Here is a 16,129-nt window from a genome sequence, read left to right on the forward strand (position 1 = left end):
ACAGGAGTTTCCAACCTTTGTTAAGCCATCGACCAATACCACTAAGTGAGGGGTCTGTGGACCGCAGGCTGGGATCTCCAGCTCTGCACTCTGCCATCACTGGCAGCTTACCCATGGCTTTGCTACTGACCCTGCACTCACCCGGTCTCCCAGCCCGCCCCTGTCCTGAGGGCAGGGGGCCATACTCACTCCTTGCCAGAAACGCCAGGGCCATATCCCGCTCAGTGAGCAGCTCCTGAGCAGACAGTGCCATCCGCTGCCGGAGGAGCGGGGAGAGGGGGAGTCCTCGAATTATCTGCCAGCGTCCGTCCTGCAAACGAAAGAGAAACAGTCCCTGAACATGACACGCCTTCTTCACCCCCGACTCAAGCTGGAGATTAACCTTTAGGGTGTCCTGCACAAGGACTCCCAAGTCCCTTTGCATCTCTGCATTTTGTATTCCCTCCCCATCTAAATAACAGTCTGCCCATTTATTTCTTCCACCAAAGTGCATGACCATACACTTTCTAACATTATATTTCATTTGCCACTTTGCCTTTTCCCCTAAACTGTCTAAGTCTCTCTGGTGTAGGGAGGAGGGATTAGTGTTGGGGTGTTCTTCAATTTAGCTGGTTCAGCACAGACACTGTGGGCCGAATGGCCTGTATCTGTGCTGTACTCTTTGGTGTTCGAAGCGTTCGTAAGGATGCGTAGCTTTATATATGTTTGCAAACACGGGCAACATTACGGACAAGCTGTTGTGCGAGGGCCTGTTTCTGTGCTGAATTACACTACGGCTCTACGTTGGGGAGTTAATTAAAGTGCCTTTAAGTGTAACTGGAGTAACACCCAACCTGTCGGTCCCCAGGTTATCGGAGTTATACTGGGTACTCGTGAGGGACAGAGGCAGAGCGCTCTGCACAGTGTCCGTACAAACCAGTCAGAGTTTATTTGCAGAAACAGCACAGAACAGCCTGCCTGTCTAGCGCTAGCCTAATCGCCAGTGACCAGTTCACCTACCAGCCTGTACATCTTTGGACCGTGAGAGGAACTGCAGCACCCGGGGGTGGGCGAATGTACCAGGCCCCCTGCAGACTTCCTCGGAACTGGAATGCCCAGAGCTGTAATGGACCCGGGCTAACCGTTAGGCTGTGTTCCCTCCAGTGGCTGGGGAGGATGAAGGAAATGATGGGGGACTTCAGGAGGCCGCAGATGAACCGCACCCTCCCCCGCCCCCAGCGAGCACACGGCCCCTCTGTAGAGTTCACATCACGGACGACCTCACCTGGTCCCTCAATATCACCTCCCTGAACAAGAAGACACGGCAGTGCCTCCACTTCCTGAGGAGATTGAGTCAAGCGGGGACCCCCTCCCCCCAACCCTCCCATTTTAACTGTGTTTTCCAGGAGCACCATTGACAGCGTCCTGACAAGCTGCGTCTCCATCTGGTCTGGGAGCAGCCGAGCATCGGACCGGAAGTCCCTACAAAGGACTGTGAGAACGGCCAAGAGGATCGTAGGGGTCTCCCTACCGTCCATCGGGGACATTTATCAGGAACGCTGCATACACAGGGCCCTTAGTATTATCAAGGATCCCACCCATCCATCCAGCATCCTCTTTGACTTTCTACCATCAGGCAGGAGACTCCGATGCGTACAGACAAGAACAGACAAGATGGGAAACAGTTTCTTCCCTCAGGCCATCAGGCTTCTGAACTCCCTGCCGCATCGCATTTGAAGTATCACCGATTAATCTGCTCCATGCCTTATAATATCCAATTTATGCACTTTAGTTTGTTATTTATGTGTAATTCATCTGTTGGTTTTATCCTTACCTTTGAGTGTTTTGTGTGTTATGTGTACTTTACACCCTGGTCTGGAGAAAAGACGTTTGACGGAACACGTGTATATAGTTCCCACTCACTGAGTACAGGCCGAGCTACCTGGCTGTGAGGGCAGCACTTGCAGTCTGGACCGACGGGGAGGTGGGAGAACATTTACAGGGACTCCAGCTGGGGCTCAGCCCCACTCTCCTCGGTCCTTCTCTGCCCCCTCTCACAACTCAGTAACGTGGCCGTCAGCACAGCAGAGACTGGGGCTTTGTCGGGTCGGGTTGGGAAGGGAAGCCAGAGCCCTGGGCCCAGGCAGCTGAGGATACGGCTGCCACAGCGGAGCACCTGGAATCGGTGGATGGTCTGGAGGAAGGAGAGTCCAACTCTGATTGTCAGAGAGGGACACAGAGATAGAAACACACAAAGAAAGATGCAGAGGTAAAGAGAGATGGATCGCAAGAGCGAAAGATAAACAACAATTTAAGATTGTTCAATGTCATTTCCAGTGCAGAAGTGTAAAGGACAGCCAAATAAATGTTACTCTGGTTCCGACGCAGAATGAAAAAGAATCACAGTAAGACAGAGAACACAATGATAGAAAAACACAGGCACAATAAATATAAGTACATAAGACAGAGCAAGAGAGAGAGAGAGAGAGAGATGGAGAAGGGGAGAGAGAGACAGACAGAGAGACTGGGAGAGATGGAGAGAGAGAGGGGAGGGAAAGGATGGGAACATGAGAGGAGAAAAGAGGGCAACAGTTCTGTTGAGGAGAGAGTCACAGTGGGGAATGACGAGAGTGAGGTCAGGGGTGGATGCTGATGTACAGCAAGATCCCACAGTAAGGCAGCTCTGCTTTAATGAGCCGGGACGATGGATAAGACATTAGCCCTGGGGCTGGAGGGGGGGAGGTCAGAGATTTATTCAGCCAGGTTCCACATCAGCTATGTGTCTCTCCCCCCCCCACTACCAACTGCTCCCTCCGCCCCCCCCGAGGAGGAGACGGAGAAGGGGGTTCCTTGCTACTGTGGGCCCGAGGTCCCGTCGCGTGATCTGAGTTACCTGCACAGTGACGGGGAAGGAGTAGACCAGCCCGTCGGGAACTCCATAGCCATTCCGACTGGAGACGACCCCCATGGACACCCACTCTCCCTGGGGGGACAAAACGACAGCGTCCAAGCTTAGTGTAGGACTGGCGTCCATGGGCAATCAGCGCAGGTTGAAAGGGCCGAAGGGCCTCTCTCCAGAAGCAGCAGCAGCAGCTCGTAAACACCGGAGACGCTGAGCAACAGCCACAAAAACGCTGGAGGAGCTGGGCAGCGCCGACGGAAACGAGCAGAGAGTCGACACTGTTTTGGCCCGAGACCCTTTGTCAGGGCTGGAAAACCTGGAGGAACGTCGACTGAAGCCGTCCGGCCTGCTGAGCTCCTCCGGCATGTTGTGCGTGTGCGCTGCAGCAGATGGTGACCCCACCTTCCCCTGGCCTGGCTCCCCTGGGAAAGCCTGCAGGCCCCTGCCCACCACACGCCAGGAGACACCCAGCTCCTGACCCCCACCCCTTCCCGAAACGGCGGGGGTGTATTCCATAACCCACTCCCTTCAACCCTGCCCAGAATAGTGAGACGTCCACCTGGAGTAATGAGGGTGTCCTTGAAGAACCAACCCACCCCCCCCCAACCAAACTAAACTACCCTAAGACAAGAGATCCCGTCACCCTTCCCCTCAGAGCACAAAGACCCACTACACCTGTGCCAGCCACAAAGCGTCCATCTGCAACACCTGGGTCAGCTGTCATCCCAATTTCCTTCCCAAACACTCCGGCGGTGTCTGCATAGACTGCCCCAGATCTCAACCCCACCCTGCAGCCCTCTTATCCCTCACCTTGAACCCAAACCTCCCGGTTAGAGATAACTCCGTTAAAGGGGGAGGTCTTGTATTACTTATCCTCCTCATTACCACGAGGAGGGGGCAAAAGAGGGAGGGGGAAGAGGATTGGGCAGTGGGGAGACGGGAGGGGGAGGAGGGGAAGAGGGATGAGGGAAGACAGGGAGGATTGGGACGAGGGGAGGGATGGGAGGAGGAGACAAAAGCAGCAAATCAAACCCATTTCCCACCCTCCCACTTCCCCCTCCTCCCTCTCCCACCTCCCTCACACTCGCGCAGGCCTCCCACCACAGGCCAGGCCACCTCCAGGCCTCCAGTCCTGGGCCCCGGGCTCAAACCTGGCTCCCTCTACACTTCTGCCGCCTTGCGAAATTTAAACCTGGTCACTCTCCCCCTTCCCATCGGACAAAAGCTTTGGGGGGGAGGGGACACACCACCACCAGGCTCGAGAGCAGCTTCTACCCTGCTGTTATCAGACCCTTCTACCTCAGCGTGGACATTGTCCATCTGCCCTGCACTTTCTGGGGAAGGTTACTCGAGTGGAAGAGAGTCTAAGACTCTCAGAACAGGGATGGGGACACGGCTTTGTGATACCACTTCATATCACGTCACAGCATTGGTCAGCGCCATGTCACCACAAATCACGTCACACTATTGGTCAGCATCGTGACATCACGATGGAGCACGACACACCATTGGTCAGTGACATCACGAATCACGTCACACCATTGGTCAGCATTGTGGCATCACGTCGAATCATGTCACACCATTTGTCGGCGCCGTGGCACCATGATGAAACAGGTTACACCATAGGTCAGTGTCGTGACGTTATGAATCACGTCACACCATTGGTCAGTGCCAGCCCACAGTGACCCAAGACATTGTACCTGCTTCGTCCCAGACCACCAGACCCTCAGGTGGTCACAGATGGCTTTGGCAACGGATGCAGCACTGGGGGGTTTGTGTGCCTGGACCACGGCCGCTTCCTGCTGTTGGACACCCTACGGGAGAGAGACAGAGAGGGCATGCGAGGTTAATAGGTGAAGGATCTGGGCGTGGAAGGCCAGTCTGGTGTGTGAGAGATGGAGAGGTGGACAGAGAGAAAGAAGGAAGGAGATGGAGAACAGGGTTGAGAGAGAGAGTAACATCCAGACAGGAAAAGAGAGAAACACAAACAGTGAGAGGTTGCAGATACACAGAGAGAGCTAGAGAAAGTTCAAACATATTATAAACTGTCCATCTGAACTTTCTCTAACTCTCTCTGTGTATCAAATATACAGAACTGTGCGAAAAGTCTTAGGCACATGTTTAAAAAAAAACTATAAAACGAAGATGCTTTCAAAGTCAAAGTAAATTTCATAATCAGACTACACGTACGTCACCATATACAACCCTGAGATTCATTTTCCTGCGGGCATACTCAGCAAATCTATAGAATAGTAACTGTAAACAGGATCAATGAAAGATCAACCAGAGTGCAGAAGACAGCAAACTGGGCAGATACAAATATAAATAAATAGCAATAAATAACGAGAACATGAAATAAAGAGTCCTTAAAGTGAGATCATTGGTTGTGGGAACATCTCAGTGGATGGGCAAGTGAGTGTAGTTATCCCCTTTTGTTCGGGAGCCTGATGGTTGAGGGGTGGTAACTGTTCCTGAACCTGGTGGTGTGAGTCCTGAGGCTCTTGTACCTTCTACCTGATGGCAGCAGTGAGAAGAGAGCACGGCCTGGGTGGTGGGGGTCTCTGATGATGGATGCTGCTTTCCTACGACAGCGTTTCATGTCGATGTGCTCAATGGTGGGGAGGGCTTTACCCGTGATGGACTGGGCCAAATCCACTACCTTTAGTAGGAAGTAACGAAATGAAAAGTTTCAAAATATCAAAAAGTTTGCTATATAGAACAGTAAATAGTTAAAAAAAAAAGTGCCATGGGAGTGCCCCACTCTCTGAGGTACCTTGTTCTCCCTGGTGGGGTATGTAAGCGTCCACGGTCACCATTTCATAGAGGAATACTTTCTGGGGATAAATACCTTACTCCCGACTGGTACTGTTACCCAGCCGTGTGCGGGGGATCATTTTGGGAGTTTCCCGTTACAGAATTCACTGGCTGGAGAAGGTGTGACGTAAAGACATGGGGTTCCACGGTCATGTGAGCATTGCCCTCTTTTAGTCACTCTGTTGTTGAAGAGTCTGTAATTTCAACCCCCCCCCAAACCCTCTCTCTGTTTCTTTCATCATACTCGCTCCGGAATTTCCTCTCTCCAATTCCTGCCGCGCCCCCAACTCCCCAACTCTCTTTGGAATTCACTCACAACTCTCCGTCCAATTCCCCCCCCCAACTAATGTATTCTCCTCCCATTCCCTAACACCTCCCCCCATATTCTGCACAAGGGGGGGGAATTTGCGGCAAGTTAACCCACTGACTCCCCTGCATGGGAAGGAACCAGAGCACCTGGGGGAAACCCAAGCGATTGTGGGGAGGACGTGCGAACTCAACACACACACGTATACACACCCTCTCTCTCTCATTTCTTCCACAATGCTTTCCCATTCCCTCTCTCAGTCTCCACCCCTCCTGAACTCTCTTCAGAATTCGCTACCACCTTTCTCCAACTCCCCCTCCAACCCTCTCTCCAGTTCCAACACCGTCTCCAGTTCCCCTTCCGCCCCAGCTCTCTCCACTCTTAGAAATTTGCTCCCCAACTCTCTGCCAGTTCCCGCCCAAATCTGTCCCCTTCCATCAAGCTGTCTGTCTCCAAGCCCTCTCTCCCTCTCTCTCTGAGGAAGGGTGAGAGGGAGACAGAGGGGGAAGGGAGAGAATGAGGGGGAGAGGGGGAGGGCAAGAGGGTGTGAGAGAGATTAGATTAGATTAGAGGGGGTGAAAGGGAGAGAGGGGGAAAGAGGGAGAGAGGAGATAAGGAAGAGAGGAGTAGGGGAGGTGAGGAAGAGAGAGGCAGAGGGTGGGGGGAAAGAGGGAGAGGAGGTGAAGAAGAGAGGGGGAGAGGAAACGAGGAAGAGAGAGGGAGAGGGACAGGTCAGACAGACAGACTCAGGACAAGCTTGCCCAACTCTCCCTTGACTTACCGGTGGAGTTCTCTCTCCAGCACCCCCAGCACTTCCCTCACCACCACCTCTCCCAGCTGACGCGCGCGGATCCCTGTGGAGGTCCGAGCCCACGTTCCCCGGTTCCTCGCGCCCACAGAGATCCTCCTCGCTTCCCTACCTGCTGCCGACCCAGCCTCACCAGGCAGGTGAAGTTTTCCGGAGGGATGGAAGGCGCGGAGATCATGGAGATCAGGCAGTTGGTGTTGGCGAAGTCTCCCACCACCAGGACCTGCAGGTGACAGGGCGAGAGGCCTCGGTGTTTCATGATGACAGCAAAGGAGGCTATTCAGCCCATCGGGTCTATTCTGGATCACAGAGTAACCATATTCCTCCTTCGTGACGCATCCTCCCACATTGCCATCAACTCCCCAACTTTCCAGTCGTCCTGCCTCACATGTCATTGGGATGTGGGAGGAAACCAGAGCCCCTGGGGGAACCCACAGATCCACAAACAAACTTGGCCAGTCAGTGAGTAGTTGAGGTGCTGAGCCTGGGTACAGGTGGGGGAGAGTGCCATGGGATTGATCTAGAGTGAGTGTTAAGTGGGTGACTGACGGTCCGTGCCGAAGGGCCTGCGATATGTAACCCTACAGCAGCCTGCATCAGTCAGGCCACTGAGCAAACGGCTGCCACATTGTGCAAGATGATCGCCAAGCTACGTTTACAATATTCTGCTTTTTGGGTCACCCTGCCATGAAGGGCAGGGCAGAGGAGACTTCGGAGGACGCCGCGGGGACTTGATGGGCTGAGTCAGGGAGGGAGGCTGAGCAGGTTGGAACTTAGTCCACTGGAGACTGAGAGGTGATCTCACACACGTCTACAAAATCACGAGGGGCGTAAACGTGCAGTTATTTTTTTTCTCTCTGTAGAAGTTTGAGTGTCTCAGGTGACAAACCAAATCTCCTCAAACTCCTAATGAAGTATAGCCGCTGTCTTGCCTTCTCTGTAGCTGCATCGATGTGCTGGGACCAGGTTAGATCCTCAGAGATGCTGACACCCAGGGACTTGAAACTGCTCACTCTCTCCACTTCTGATCCCTCTATGAGAACTGGTGTGTCTTCCCTCGTCCTGCGCCTCGGTCTTCCTGATGCTGAGCGCACGGTTATTATTGGCGTGTTTGCTGTTTATTGTTGAAAGGCTGCTGAAGCAATATGAATGCATTGTAACTACAAAATGGGCCCGCTGTCAACTTTGATCTTTAACGTATAAAAAATGTGACGTAACCTTGGGTCAGGGAGCCTCTCTCCGGAGTGACTCCAAACGCTTGTGTGTGCTGGACAAGAGACTTTTAAACTACCATCTTCGTGTCTCTCGGTAGCTTTCGTCGACAGTCACAACAATGCGGAATGGAAAAAGGAGAGAAGTCGGGGAAGGAGGTTGGAGAGGGTTCGAAGGAGGTTCACGAAAATTATTCCAGGATTGAAAGGCTCGTCATATGAAGAGTGTCTGATGGCTCTGGGCCTGTATTCACTAGAATTCAGAAGAATGAGGGGTGACCTCATTGGAACCTATCGAATGGTGAAAGAGTGGATGTGGAGAGGATGTTTCCAATGGTGGGAGAGTCTAAAGCCTGATTTATACCTCTGCGTAGCTCTACGCCACAATGAGCATGCATTGTTGTTGTCTGCGTTGCTCTGCAATTCACCGCCAAAATGCTAGTTGGCGGTGTGGTTTCTATGCCACTGTGTTGAGTTTCTTCGTGAGAGACGCGGACGAGGAAATGCATCTCAAATATTTTCGGATGTCGGCAGGTAGATTTGACGATTTGGTTCGTCGTCTCCAACCATTTATTTCACATCAGTGTACAGACGTGGCGGAGAAAAGCAACCGGAAATGTGATGCTACCAAGCGGATCAATCACAGTCACTGCAGTCTGTGTTGCCGCGACACGTGAGTTACTTCTTTGGGGAGGTGCACGTCGCCCTACGGCATAGGGTACACGGTACCTACGGCGTAGATTTGACGCACAAGTATAAACCGGGCTTAAGACTACAGCTTCAGAACAAAGGGGTGTCCTTTTAGAGGGAAGATGAAGAAGAATTTCTTTAGACAGAGAGTGGTGAACTTATGGAATTCGTTACCACCAGGCAGCTGTGGAGCCAAGTCTTTACGTATACTTCAGGCAAAGACTGATAGATTTGTGATTGGTCAGGGCATGAAGGGATACGGGGAGAAGGCAGGAGATTGGGGCTGAGAGGGAAAGTGAATCAGCCATGATGAAATGGTGGAGCAGACTCAATGGGCCAAACAGTCTAATTCTGTTCCCAAATCTTATGAAAGGGAAACGAGGCAGTGTGGGAAAAGTTACTGGAAGTTAGAAAAAGCGATGCTCATACCATCAGCCTGGAGGCTATCTGGACCGAGTTGCTCCTTCAACCTGAATTTGGCCTCATTAGTTTTATTTACCTCAGCCCATCGTCCCTACTGGGGCACAGGCCGCCAACAGCACCTTGCCAGAGTCCCCTGAACTGGGCCAGTCCTTCAAGTTGTCCCCAAGGGTACCCACCTTCGCAGACCCTCCCTCTCCCAGGGATGAGGTCTTTGGAGCTTCTGGTGGCGTTCCTGGGTTTTTAACGGGATGGAATGGCTAGTTCCGAGGCCAATCTGCCTCCTTTCGCAGCCGGACTTGGGATTGTCCCTGGTGAATTTCCTCATTATTTTAGTGACGTTTATAATTAGTTTGGCACAGCATCATAGACTGAAGGGTTATCTCTGTGTCTCTGTGTATTATGAAATCTGGGGGGCGGGAGGGAGAAAATGGCTCCTACCTTGACCGTCTTCTTGGCGTACGCGTCCAAGGCGCGACCACGAGCTCTGGACCTCAGGGCGTTGGTCTTCAGAAGATCGGCCCGCTGCACCCCGTCCCGCGTCGGCAGCGTGTCGAGCAGCAGGGCAACGTCTGCCTCCCTGAAGCCCACCTCCTCCCTGTGCGTCACCGTCACCCCTGCAGGGACAGGGAACACCGGTTCAATTGCCACCCCGTCCGCTGAACCCCACCTCGCCAACTCTGGGGGGGGGGGGGCGCACCTGCAGGGAGGCTTGGCTGTGTAATTTCCCTGACCCCTCTCCCCACTGACCACACTTTGGCGTGACCATGATACACAGGAGCCGAATTAGGCTGTTCGGCCTATCATTCCGCCATGGCGGATTCACTGTCCTGCCCTCCCCCGTAACCTCACGAATCAAGAACCCATCAAACTCCATTTTAACAACTTGGCCTCCACACCCATCTGCGGCAATGAATTCCACAGATTCACCGCCCTCCTCAGCTCCGTCCTGAATGGACGTCTTTCTAATCTAAGCCGGCGTCCTCTGGTCCTAGACTCCCCCCACCACAGGAAATGTCGTCTTCATACCCATCTATCTAAGCCTTTCAGTGTTCGATAGGTTTCAATGAGAATTCACCCCTCCCCCCACGCCGTTTTTCTAAACTCCTGCGAGTACAGGCCCAGAGCCAGAAATCAAACCTTTCATTCCCAGGTTAATCCTCGTAAACCTCCTCCGGACTTTCTTCAGCACCAGCACATCGTTTCTGACACAGGGGGCCCAAAACTGCTCACAGTACTCCAAGTGTGGGCTGGCCAATGCCTTATGTAAGGGGTTTCTTCTTTTATGTTACTGCGTAGTCTAATTAAAATGGCTCTTTTGTTATGTTAAAATTGAAATGGCTTCTTTGTTATGTCAACTGCTGAAAAAGTCCTCCCACTAGCAGTTTGTTTGGATTATGTTACTGATAAGAGGGTGACCAAACCAATTAGGATAGATGTTACTCTTTCTGTGTGTCTGTAAATTAGTGTGATGTGCGAGTTTTTGGGCAGAAGGCAGGAGAGAGAGACAGAGGATGGACCAGGTGCTGTGAGTCCACTAACGGGGTCAGACCCCGAGCAGGAGTCCAAGGTCCAGGGTGTTTGGCGAGGAGAGGAGATGGAGACAGACTCGTGTGGAGCATCTGGTCGACCACCGTTGTTGGTCCCAGGCGGCCGGTCGAGGTGGTCTGAGGGGTCGCAGGGTGAAGAAGAAGGGTCCTGAGCTCCAACTGTTTGTGCACGAAGAGATTGAACTTTGATAAGTGTGGCACCTTTTATTTTCCTTTTATATTTTATTCTCTATTAATTATATAGTTCCAGTAAGATCTATAAACTGTAATTCATTTAATCGTATTTGGTGTATTGTCTGTTATTTGGGCGGGGTGGGGTACATCACACAGCATCCACACAAACTCATTACTCAGATTGGCGGGGCCGAGGGCTGTTTCCCTAGACGACAGCGAGCCGAGCGACCCTGAGGCTGGCCGGGGGTGGGGGGGGTGCTACACTTATAAGGCCTCAGCTTTACATCCTTGGGTAAAAGGAACAATAGTGTGGACTATTATCAGAGAAGGTTCAAACATCAGAGGTGCACAGGGACCCCTGCAAGACTCCCTGGAGGTTAATTCACAGGTTAAGTCTGTGGTAGAGGAGGCAAATGCGCTTATTTCAAGGGGAATAGAATATAAGAGCAGGGAGATAATGCTGAGCCTTTATAAGACACCAGGCAGGCCGCACTTGGAGTATCGTCAACAGTTTTGGGCCCCATATCTCAGAAAGGATGTGTTGTCATTGGAGAGAGTCCAGAGGAGGTTCACGAGGATGATTCCGGGAATGAAGGGGTTAACATATGAGGAATGCTTTGGGCCTATACTCCCTGGAATGTGGGGGGATCTCATTGAAACATACCGAATGTTGAAAGGACTAGCTAGGGTGGATGTGGAGAGGATGTTTCCAATGGTGGGGGCATCCAGAACTAGAGGGCACAGCCTCAAAATTGAGGGGTGACCTATTGGAACAGAGGCAAGGAGGAGTGTTTTTAGCCGGAGAGTTGTAAATCTGTGGAATGCTCTGCTACAGGCTGTGATGGAGGCCAAGTTCGTGTGTATACGTAAGGCAGAAGGTGACAGTTTCCTGGACTAGACCTACCCAGGCATCATCGCTGCAGAAGATGGCAGAGTTTGTCATCGAGATGTTGGTTATAATCGATACTTGTAGCCGGCTTGGAGCCCGGGAAGAGTTTGCTCGTCATCCCCTTTGGTTCCAGAGCCTGGTGACTATTGCTCACCTCGTGGTTTGTGTTCTGAGGGGGGTCACCAACGATGGACACTACTTTCCCGTGACAACGCTCTGCGCTCAGGGGTGGGGAGGGCTTGACCCGGGATGGACTGGGCCGCATCCACTACTTCTTGCAGGATTTTCCGTTCAAGGGCATTGGCGTTTCCAGACCAGGCCGTATATTCTCCGCCACACACCTACAGAATTTTGTCAAAGTTTCAGATGTCCTGCCGGACCTTCGTGAACCCCTCAGGAAGTAGAGGCGCTGCTGGGCTTTCTCCACAATCGCTCTCGCGTGCTGGGCCCAGGACAGGTCCTTTGAAATGATAACACCGGGGAATTTAAAGTAGCTGGCCCTCTCCGCCTCTCATCCCACAATAAGGACTGGCTCAAGGACCTCTGGATTCCTCCTCATTAAGTCAATAATCAGCTCCTTGGTCTTGCTGACATTGAGTGAGAGGTTGTCGTGGTGGCACCACTCAGCCAGATTTTCAATCTCCCTCCTGTACACCGATTCGTCACCACCTTTGATTCGGACTTTGACAGTGGTGTTGTCAGCAAACCTCAATAAGGCAGTGGAGTTAACCCTAATCACTCCTCAGCAGAGCAACAATTGGCTCTAAAACGTACTTTTCTCAGGTTGCCGTCTACAGGGCCTGCGTCCTCAGCACACCGCTTTACGGCAGCGAGACCTGGAGCCTCTACTCCAGGCAAGAGCGGCGTCTCAACGCCTTCCACCTTCGCAGCCTGAGACGCATCCTGGATATCAAGTGCGTTAACTGAGTAGACACCGACAACGAGGTCCTGGCCCACGCCCAGATACCCAGCCTCTTCACCCTGCTCCGCTGGCTGGGCCATGTACACCGCATGTCAGACGAGAGGATCCCGAAAGACCTGCTGTACGGGGAACTGGCCTCCGGCAAGAGAGCACAAGGGCGGCCCCATCTTCCTTTCAAAAGATGTCCGCAAGGGAGACATGAAGTCACTAAACATGAACGTCAAGAGGTGGGAGGACATCGCTGGAGGCTGGAACTACGCAGAGGTCTAAAAAGAGGAGAAGAGAAGCTGAGGCTTGCTGCTGAAGAAAAGCGCACTCGTCGGAAAAACAGCACCAAGACAACACTGGAGGACGGCGCCTTCAAGTTCAGTTGCTGCAGCCGAGACTGTCACAACAGACGCTGCTCTACCAACACAAACTGAAGCAAGGCTTTCCAGGCGCAGATCCATGGTCTCACGAGACTAACAGATGCCACCATGACCACCTTTCTCGATCAAATTGTGTATAATTTACCTTTACGTTTCTCTTGTGAATACTGCTTATCTCATGCATGACAGGAGGCGGGACAGACAGGGTTCAGCTGGGTCAGTCTGATCGGCCAGAATAGGGTGGGGTTCAGTGTTATTTCGACAACCCACCAGGTGTTATATTGAGTTATGTTGGCCAAAAAGAACTAAAACCCGCAGATCAGCGAACAGGAACGACACAAGGGCATCAGAAGCAAACAAAGCAAATGTCTTTATCCTTTGCCATATGGTCACTGGAATGGAGGTGGCCATTTTGTTAGACTGTTCTTGCAGCCGCCATTTTGTGAACCATTTCAAAGTTCAAGGTAGATTTATTACCAAAGCACGGATATGTCACCATATACCACCCTGAGATTCTTTTTCTTGCAGGCATTCACGGTAGAACAAAGGAACACAATATAATCAACCAAAAACGAAGACTGACAATTATTGGGATCTCTTCTGGGGGGAGATACGACCTCCTCAAAAGTGACGGGTTGCACCTGAACCTGAGGGGGACCAATACACTCGCGGGCAGGTATGTTAGAGCTGTTGGGGAGGGTCTAAACTAATTTGGCGGGGGGGGGTGCGAACCGGAGTGAAGGGAGTCAGAATAGGATGGATGGCGAAAGAGCATAGATAGCATGCAGTCAGACTGTCCGGAAGGGCAGGCAGGTGATAGGACATAATTGCAGCCAGCAGGAGGAGTATCAGTGCGTTAAGGATGCAAATCAATGAGGGTAGCAAATGCAGTACTCAAACTGTTATATCTCAATACACGGAGTATAAGGAATAAGGTGGATGATCTTGTTGCCCTATTACAGATTGTCAGGTATGATGCTGTGGCCGTCTCTGAAACGTGGCTGAAGGATGGTTATAGCTGGGAGCTGAATGTCCAAGGTTGAGTGTTGTATCGGAGACAGAGGAAGGTAGGCAGATGGGGTGGTAAAGAATGGCAAAAATCAGTGGAAAGGTGTGACATAGGATCAGAAAGTGTTGAATCCATGTGGGTTCAGTTAAGAAACTGCAGAAGTAAGAAGGACCCTGATGGTAGTTATATCCAAGCCTCCCAGCAGCAGCTGGGATGTGGGCCACAGGCTACAACAGGAAATAGAAAAAGGCCAGTCAAAAGGGCATTGTTATGATAGTCATGGGAGATTTCAACATCCAGGTCAATTGGGAAAATCAGTTTGGAAACGGATCTCAAGAGAGCAAGTTTGTCGAATGTGATGCGATTTTTTTTTAGAGCAGTTTATCATTGAAGCCGTGTGGGCACATGGCCAAGTGGTTAAGGCATTGGACTAGCGATCTGAAGGTCGTGAGTTTGAGCCCCAGCCGAGGCAACGTGTTGTGTCCTTGAGCAAGGCACTTAATCACACAGTGCTCTGCGACGACACTGGTGCCAAGCTGTACGGGTCCTAATGCCCTTCCCTTGGACAACATCGGTGGCGTGGAGAGAGGAGACTTGCAGCATGGGCAACTGCCGGTCTTCCACACAACCTTGCCCAGGACTCCACCCTGGAGAGTGAAGATTTCCAGGTGCAGATCCATGGTCTCGCAAGACTAACAGATGCCTTTAATCATTGAGCCTACTAGGGGATCAGTTATACTGGGTTGGGTATTATGAAATGAACTGTAGGTGATCAGGGAGCATAAGGTCAAGGAACCTTTAGGAGTCAGTGATCACAATAATACGGAGTTCAACTTGAAATTTGATAGGGAGAAAGTAAAGTCTGACGTAGCAGTATTTCAGTGGAGTAAAGGAAATTCCAGTGGTGTGAGAGAGGAGTTGGCCAAAATAAATTGGAAGGAGATGCTGGCAGGGATGACAGCAGAGCAGCAATGGCGCGAGTTTCTGCAGAAAAATGAGGAAGGTGCAGGATAGAAGTATTCCAAAAACAAAGGAATACTTAAATGGCAAAATTAGCACAACCGTAGCTGACAAGGAAAGTCATCGCTAACGTAAAAGCAAAAGAAAGGGCATACAACAAAGCAAAAATTAGTGGGAAGACAGAGGATTGGGAAGCTTTTAAAACCCTACAGACAGCAACTAAAAGAATCATTAGGAGGTAAAAGATGAAACACGAAAGCCAACTAGTAAACAATATCAAAGTGGGTAGTAAAAGCTTTTTCAAGTATGCAAACAATAAAAGAGAGATGAAATTGGATATAGGACAGCTCAAAAATGAGGCTGGGGAGATGATAACAGGGGAGAGGGGATGGCAGATGAACTAACTGAGTAATTTGCATCGGTCTTCACTGTGTTAGACACTAGCAGTGTGTCAGATGTTGAAGGGTGTGAGGGAAGAGAAGCGAGTGCAGTTACTATTACAAGGGAGAAGGTGATCAAAAAACTGAAAGATGTAAAGGTACATAAGTCACCTGGACCAGGGCTCTGAAAGAGGTAGAGGTAAAGACTGTGGAGGCATTAGTAATGATCTTTCAAAAATCATTGAACTCTGGCATGTTGCTAGAGGAGTGGAAATTTTTAAATGTCTCTCCACTCTTTACGAAAGGAGGAAGGCAGCAGAAAGGAAATTATAGACCAGTTAGCCTGGCCTCAGTGGTTGGGAAGATGTTGGAGTCAATTATTAAGGATGAGGTTTTGGAGTACTTGGTGACACAGAACAAGATAGGATAACATCAGCATGGTTTCCTTAAGGGAAAATCTTGCCTGATGAACCTGTTGGAATTCTTTGAGGAGACTACAAGTAGGATAGATAAAGGGGATGCAATGAATGTTGTATATTTGGACTTTCAGGCCTATGACAAGGTGCCACACATGAGGCTGCTTATGGTATTATAGAAAAGTTACTGACATATTTAGAGCATTGGCTGATTGGTAGGATGCAATGAGTGGGAATAATAGGATCCTTTTCTGATTGGCTGCCAATGACTAGTGGTGTAACCGGGTCAGTGTTGGGACTGCTTCTTTTAATGCTGTGTATCAGTGATTT

General features: G+C 51.0%; 1 protein-coding gene across 1 annotated transcript in view; it reads right to left on the minus strand.

Moving 5' to 3' along the window:
- Positions 1–20: 20 nt before the first annotated feature.
- LOC140189176 (malate dehydrogenase, cytoplasmic-like) overlaps positions 21–16,129 on the minus strand; it is a 35,545-nt gene continuing 19,436 nt past the window's right edge. The window contains exons 4-9 of the mRNA XM_072245868.1: positions 9,573–9,748; positions 6,923–7,033; positions 4,582–4,695; positions 2,873–2,962; positions 131–310; positions 21–41 (exon numbers count right to left, since the gene is read on the minus strand). Coding sequence (XP_072101969.1) covers positions 21–41; positions 131–310; positions 2,873–2,962; positions 4,582–4,695; positions 6,923–7,033; positions 9,573–9,748 — 692 coding nt within the window. The remainder of the gene's footprint in view (positions 42–130; positions 311–2,872; positions 2,963–4,581; positions 4,696–6,922; positions 7,034–9,572; positions 9,749–16,129) is intronic.

The sequence above is a fragment of the Mobula birostris genome, chromosome 28 (genome assembly GCF_030028105.1).
Source record: "Mobula birostris isolate sMobBir1 chromosome 28, sMobBir1.hap1, whole genome shotgun sequence".
Lineage (NCBI taxonomy): Eukaryota > Metazoa > Chordata > Chondrichthyes > Myliobatiformes > Myliobatidae > Mobula > Mobula birostris.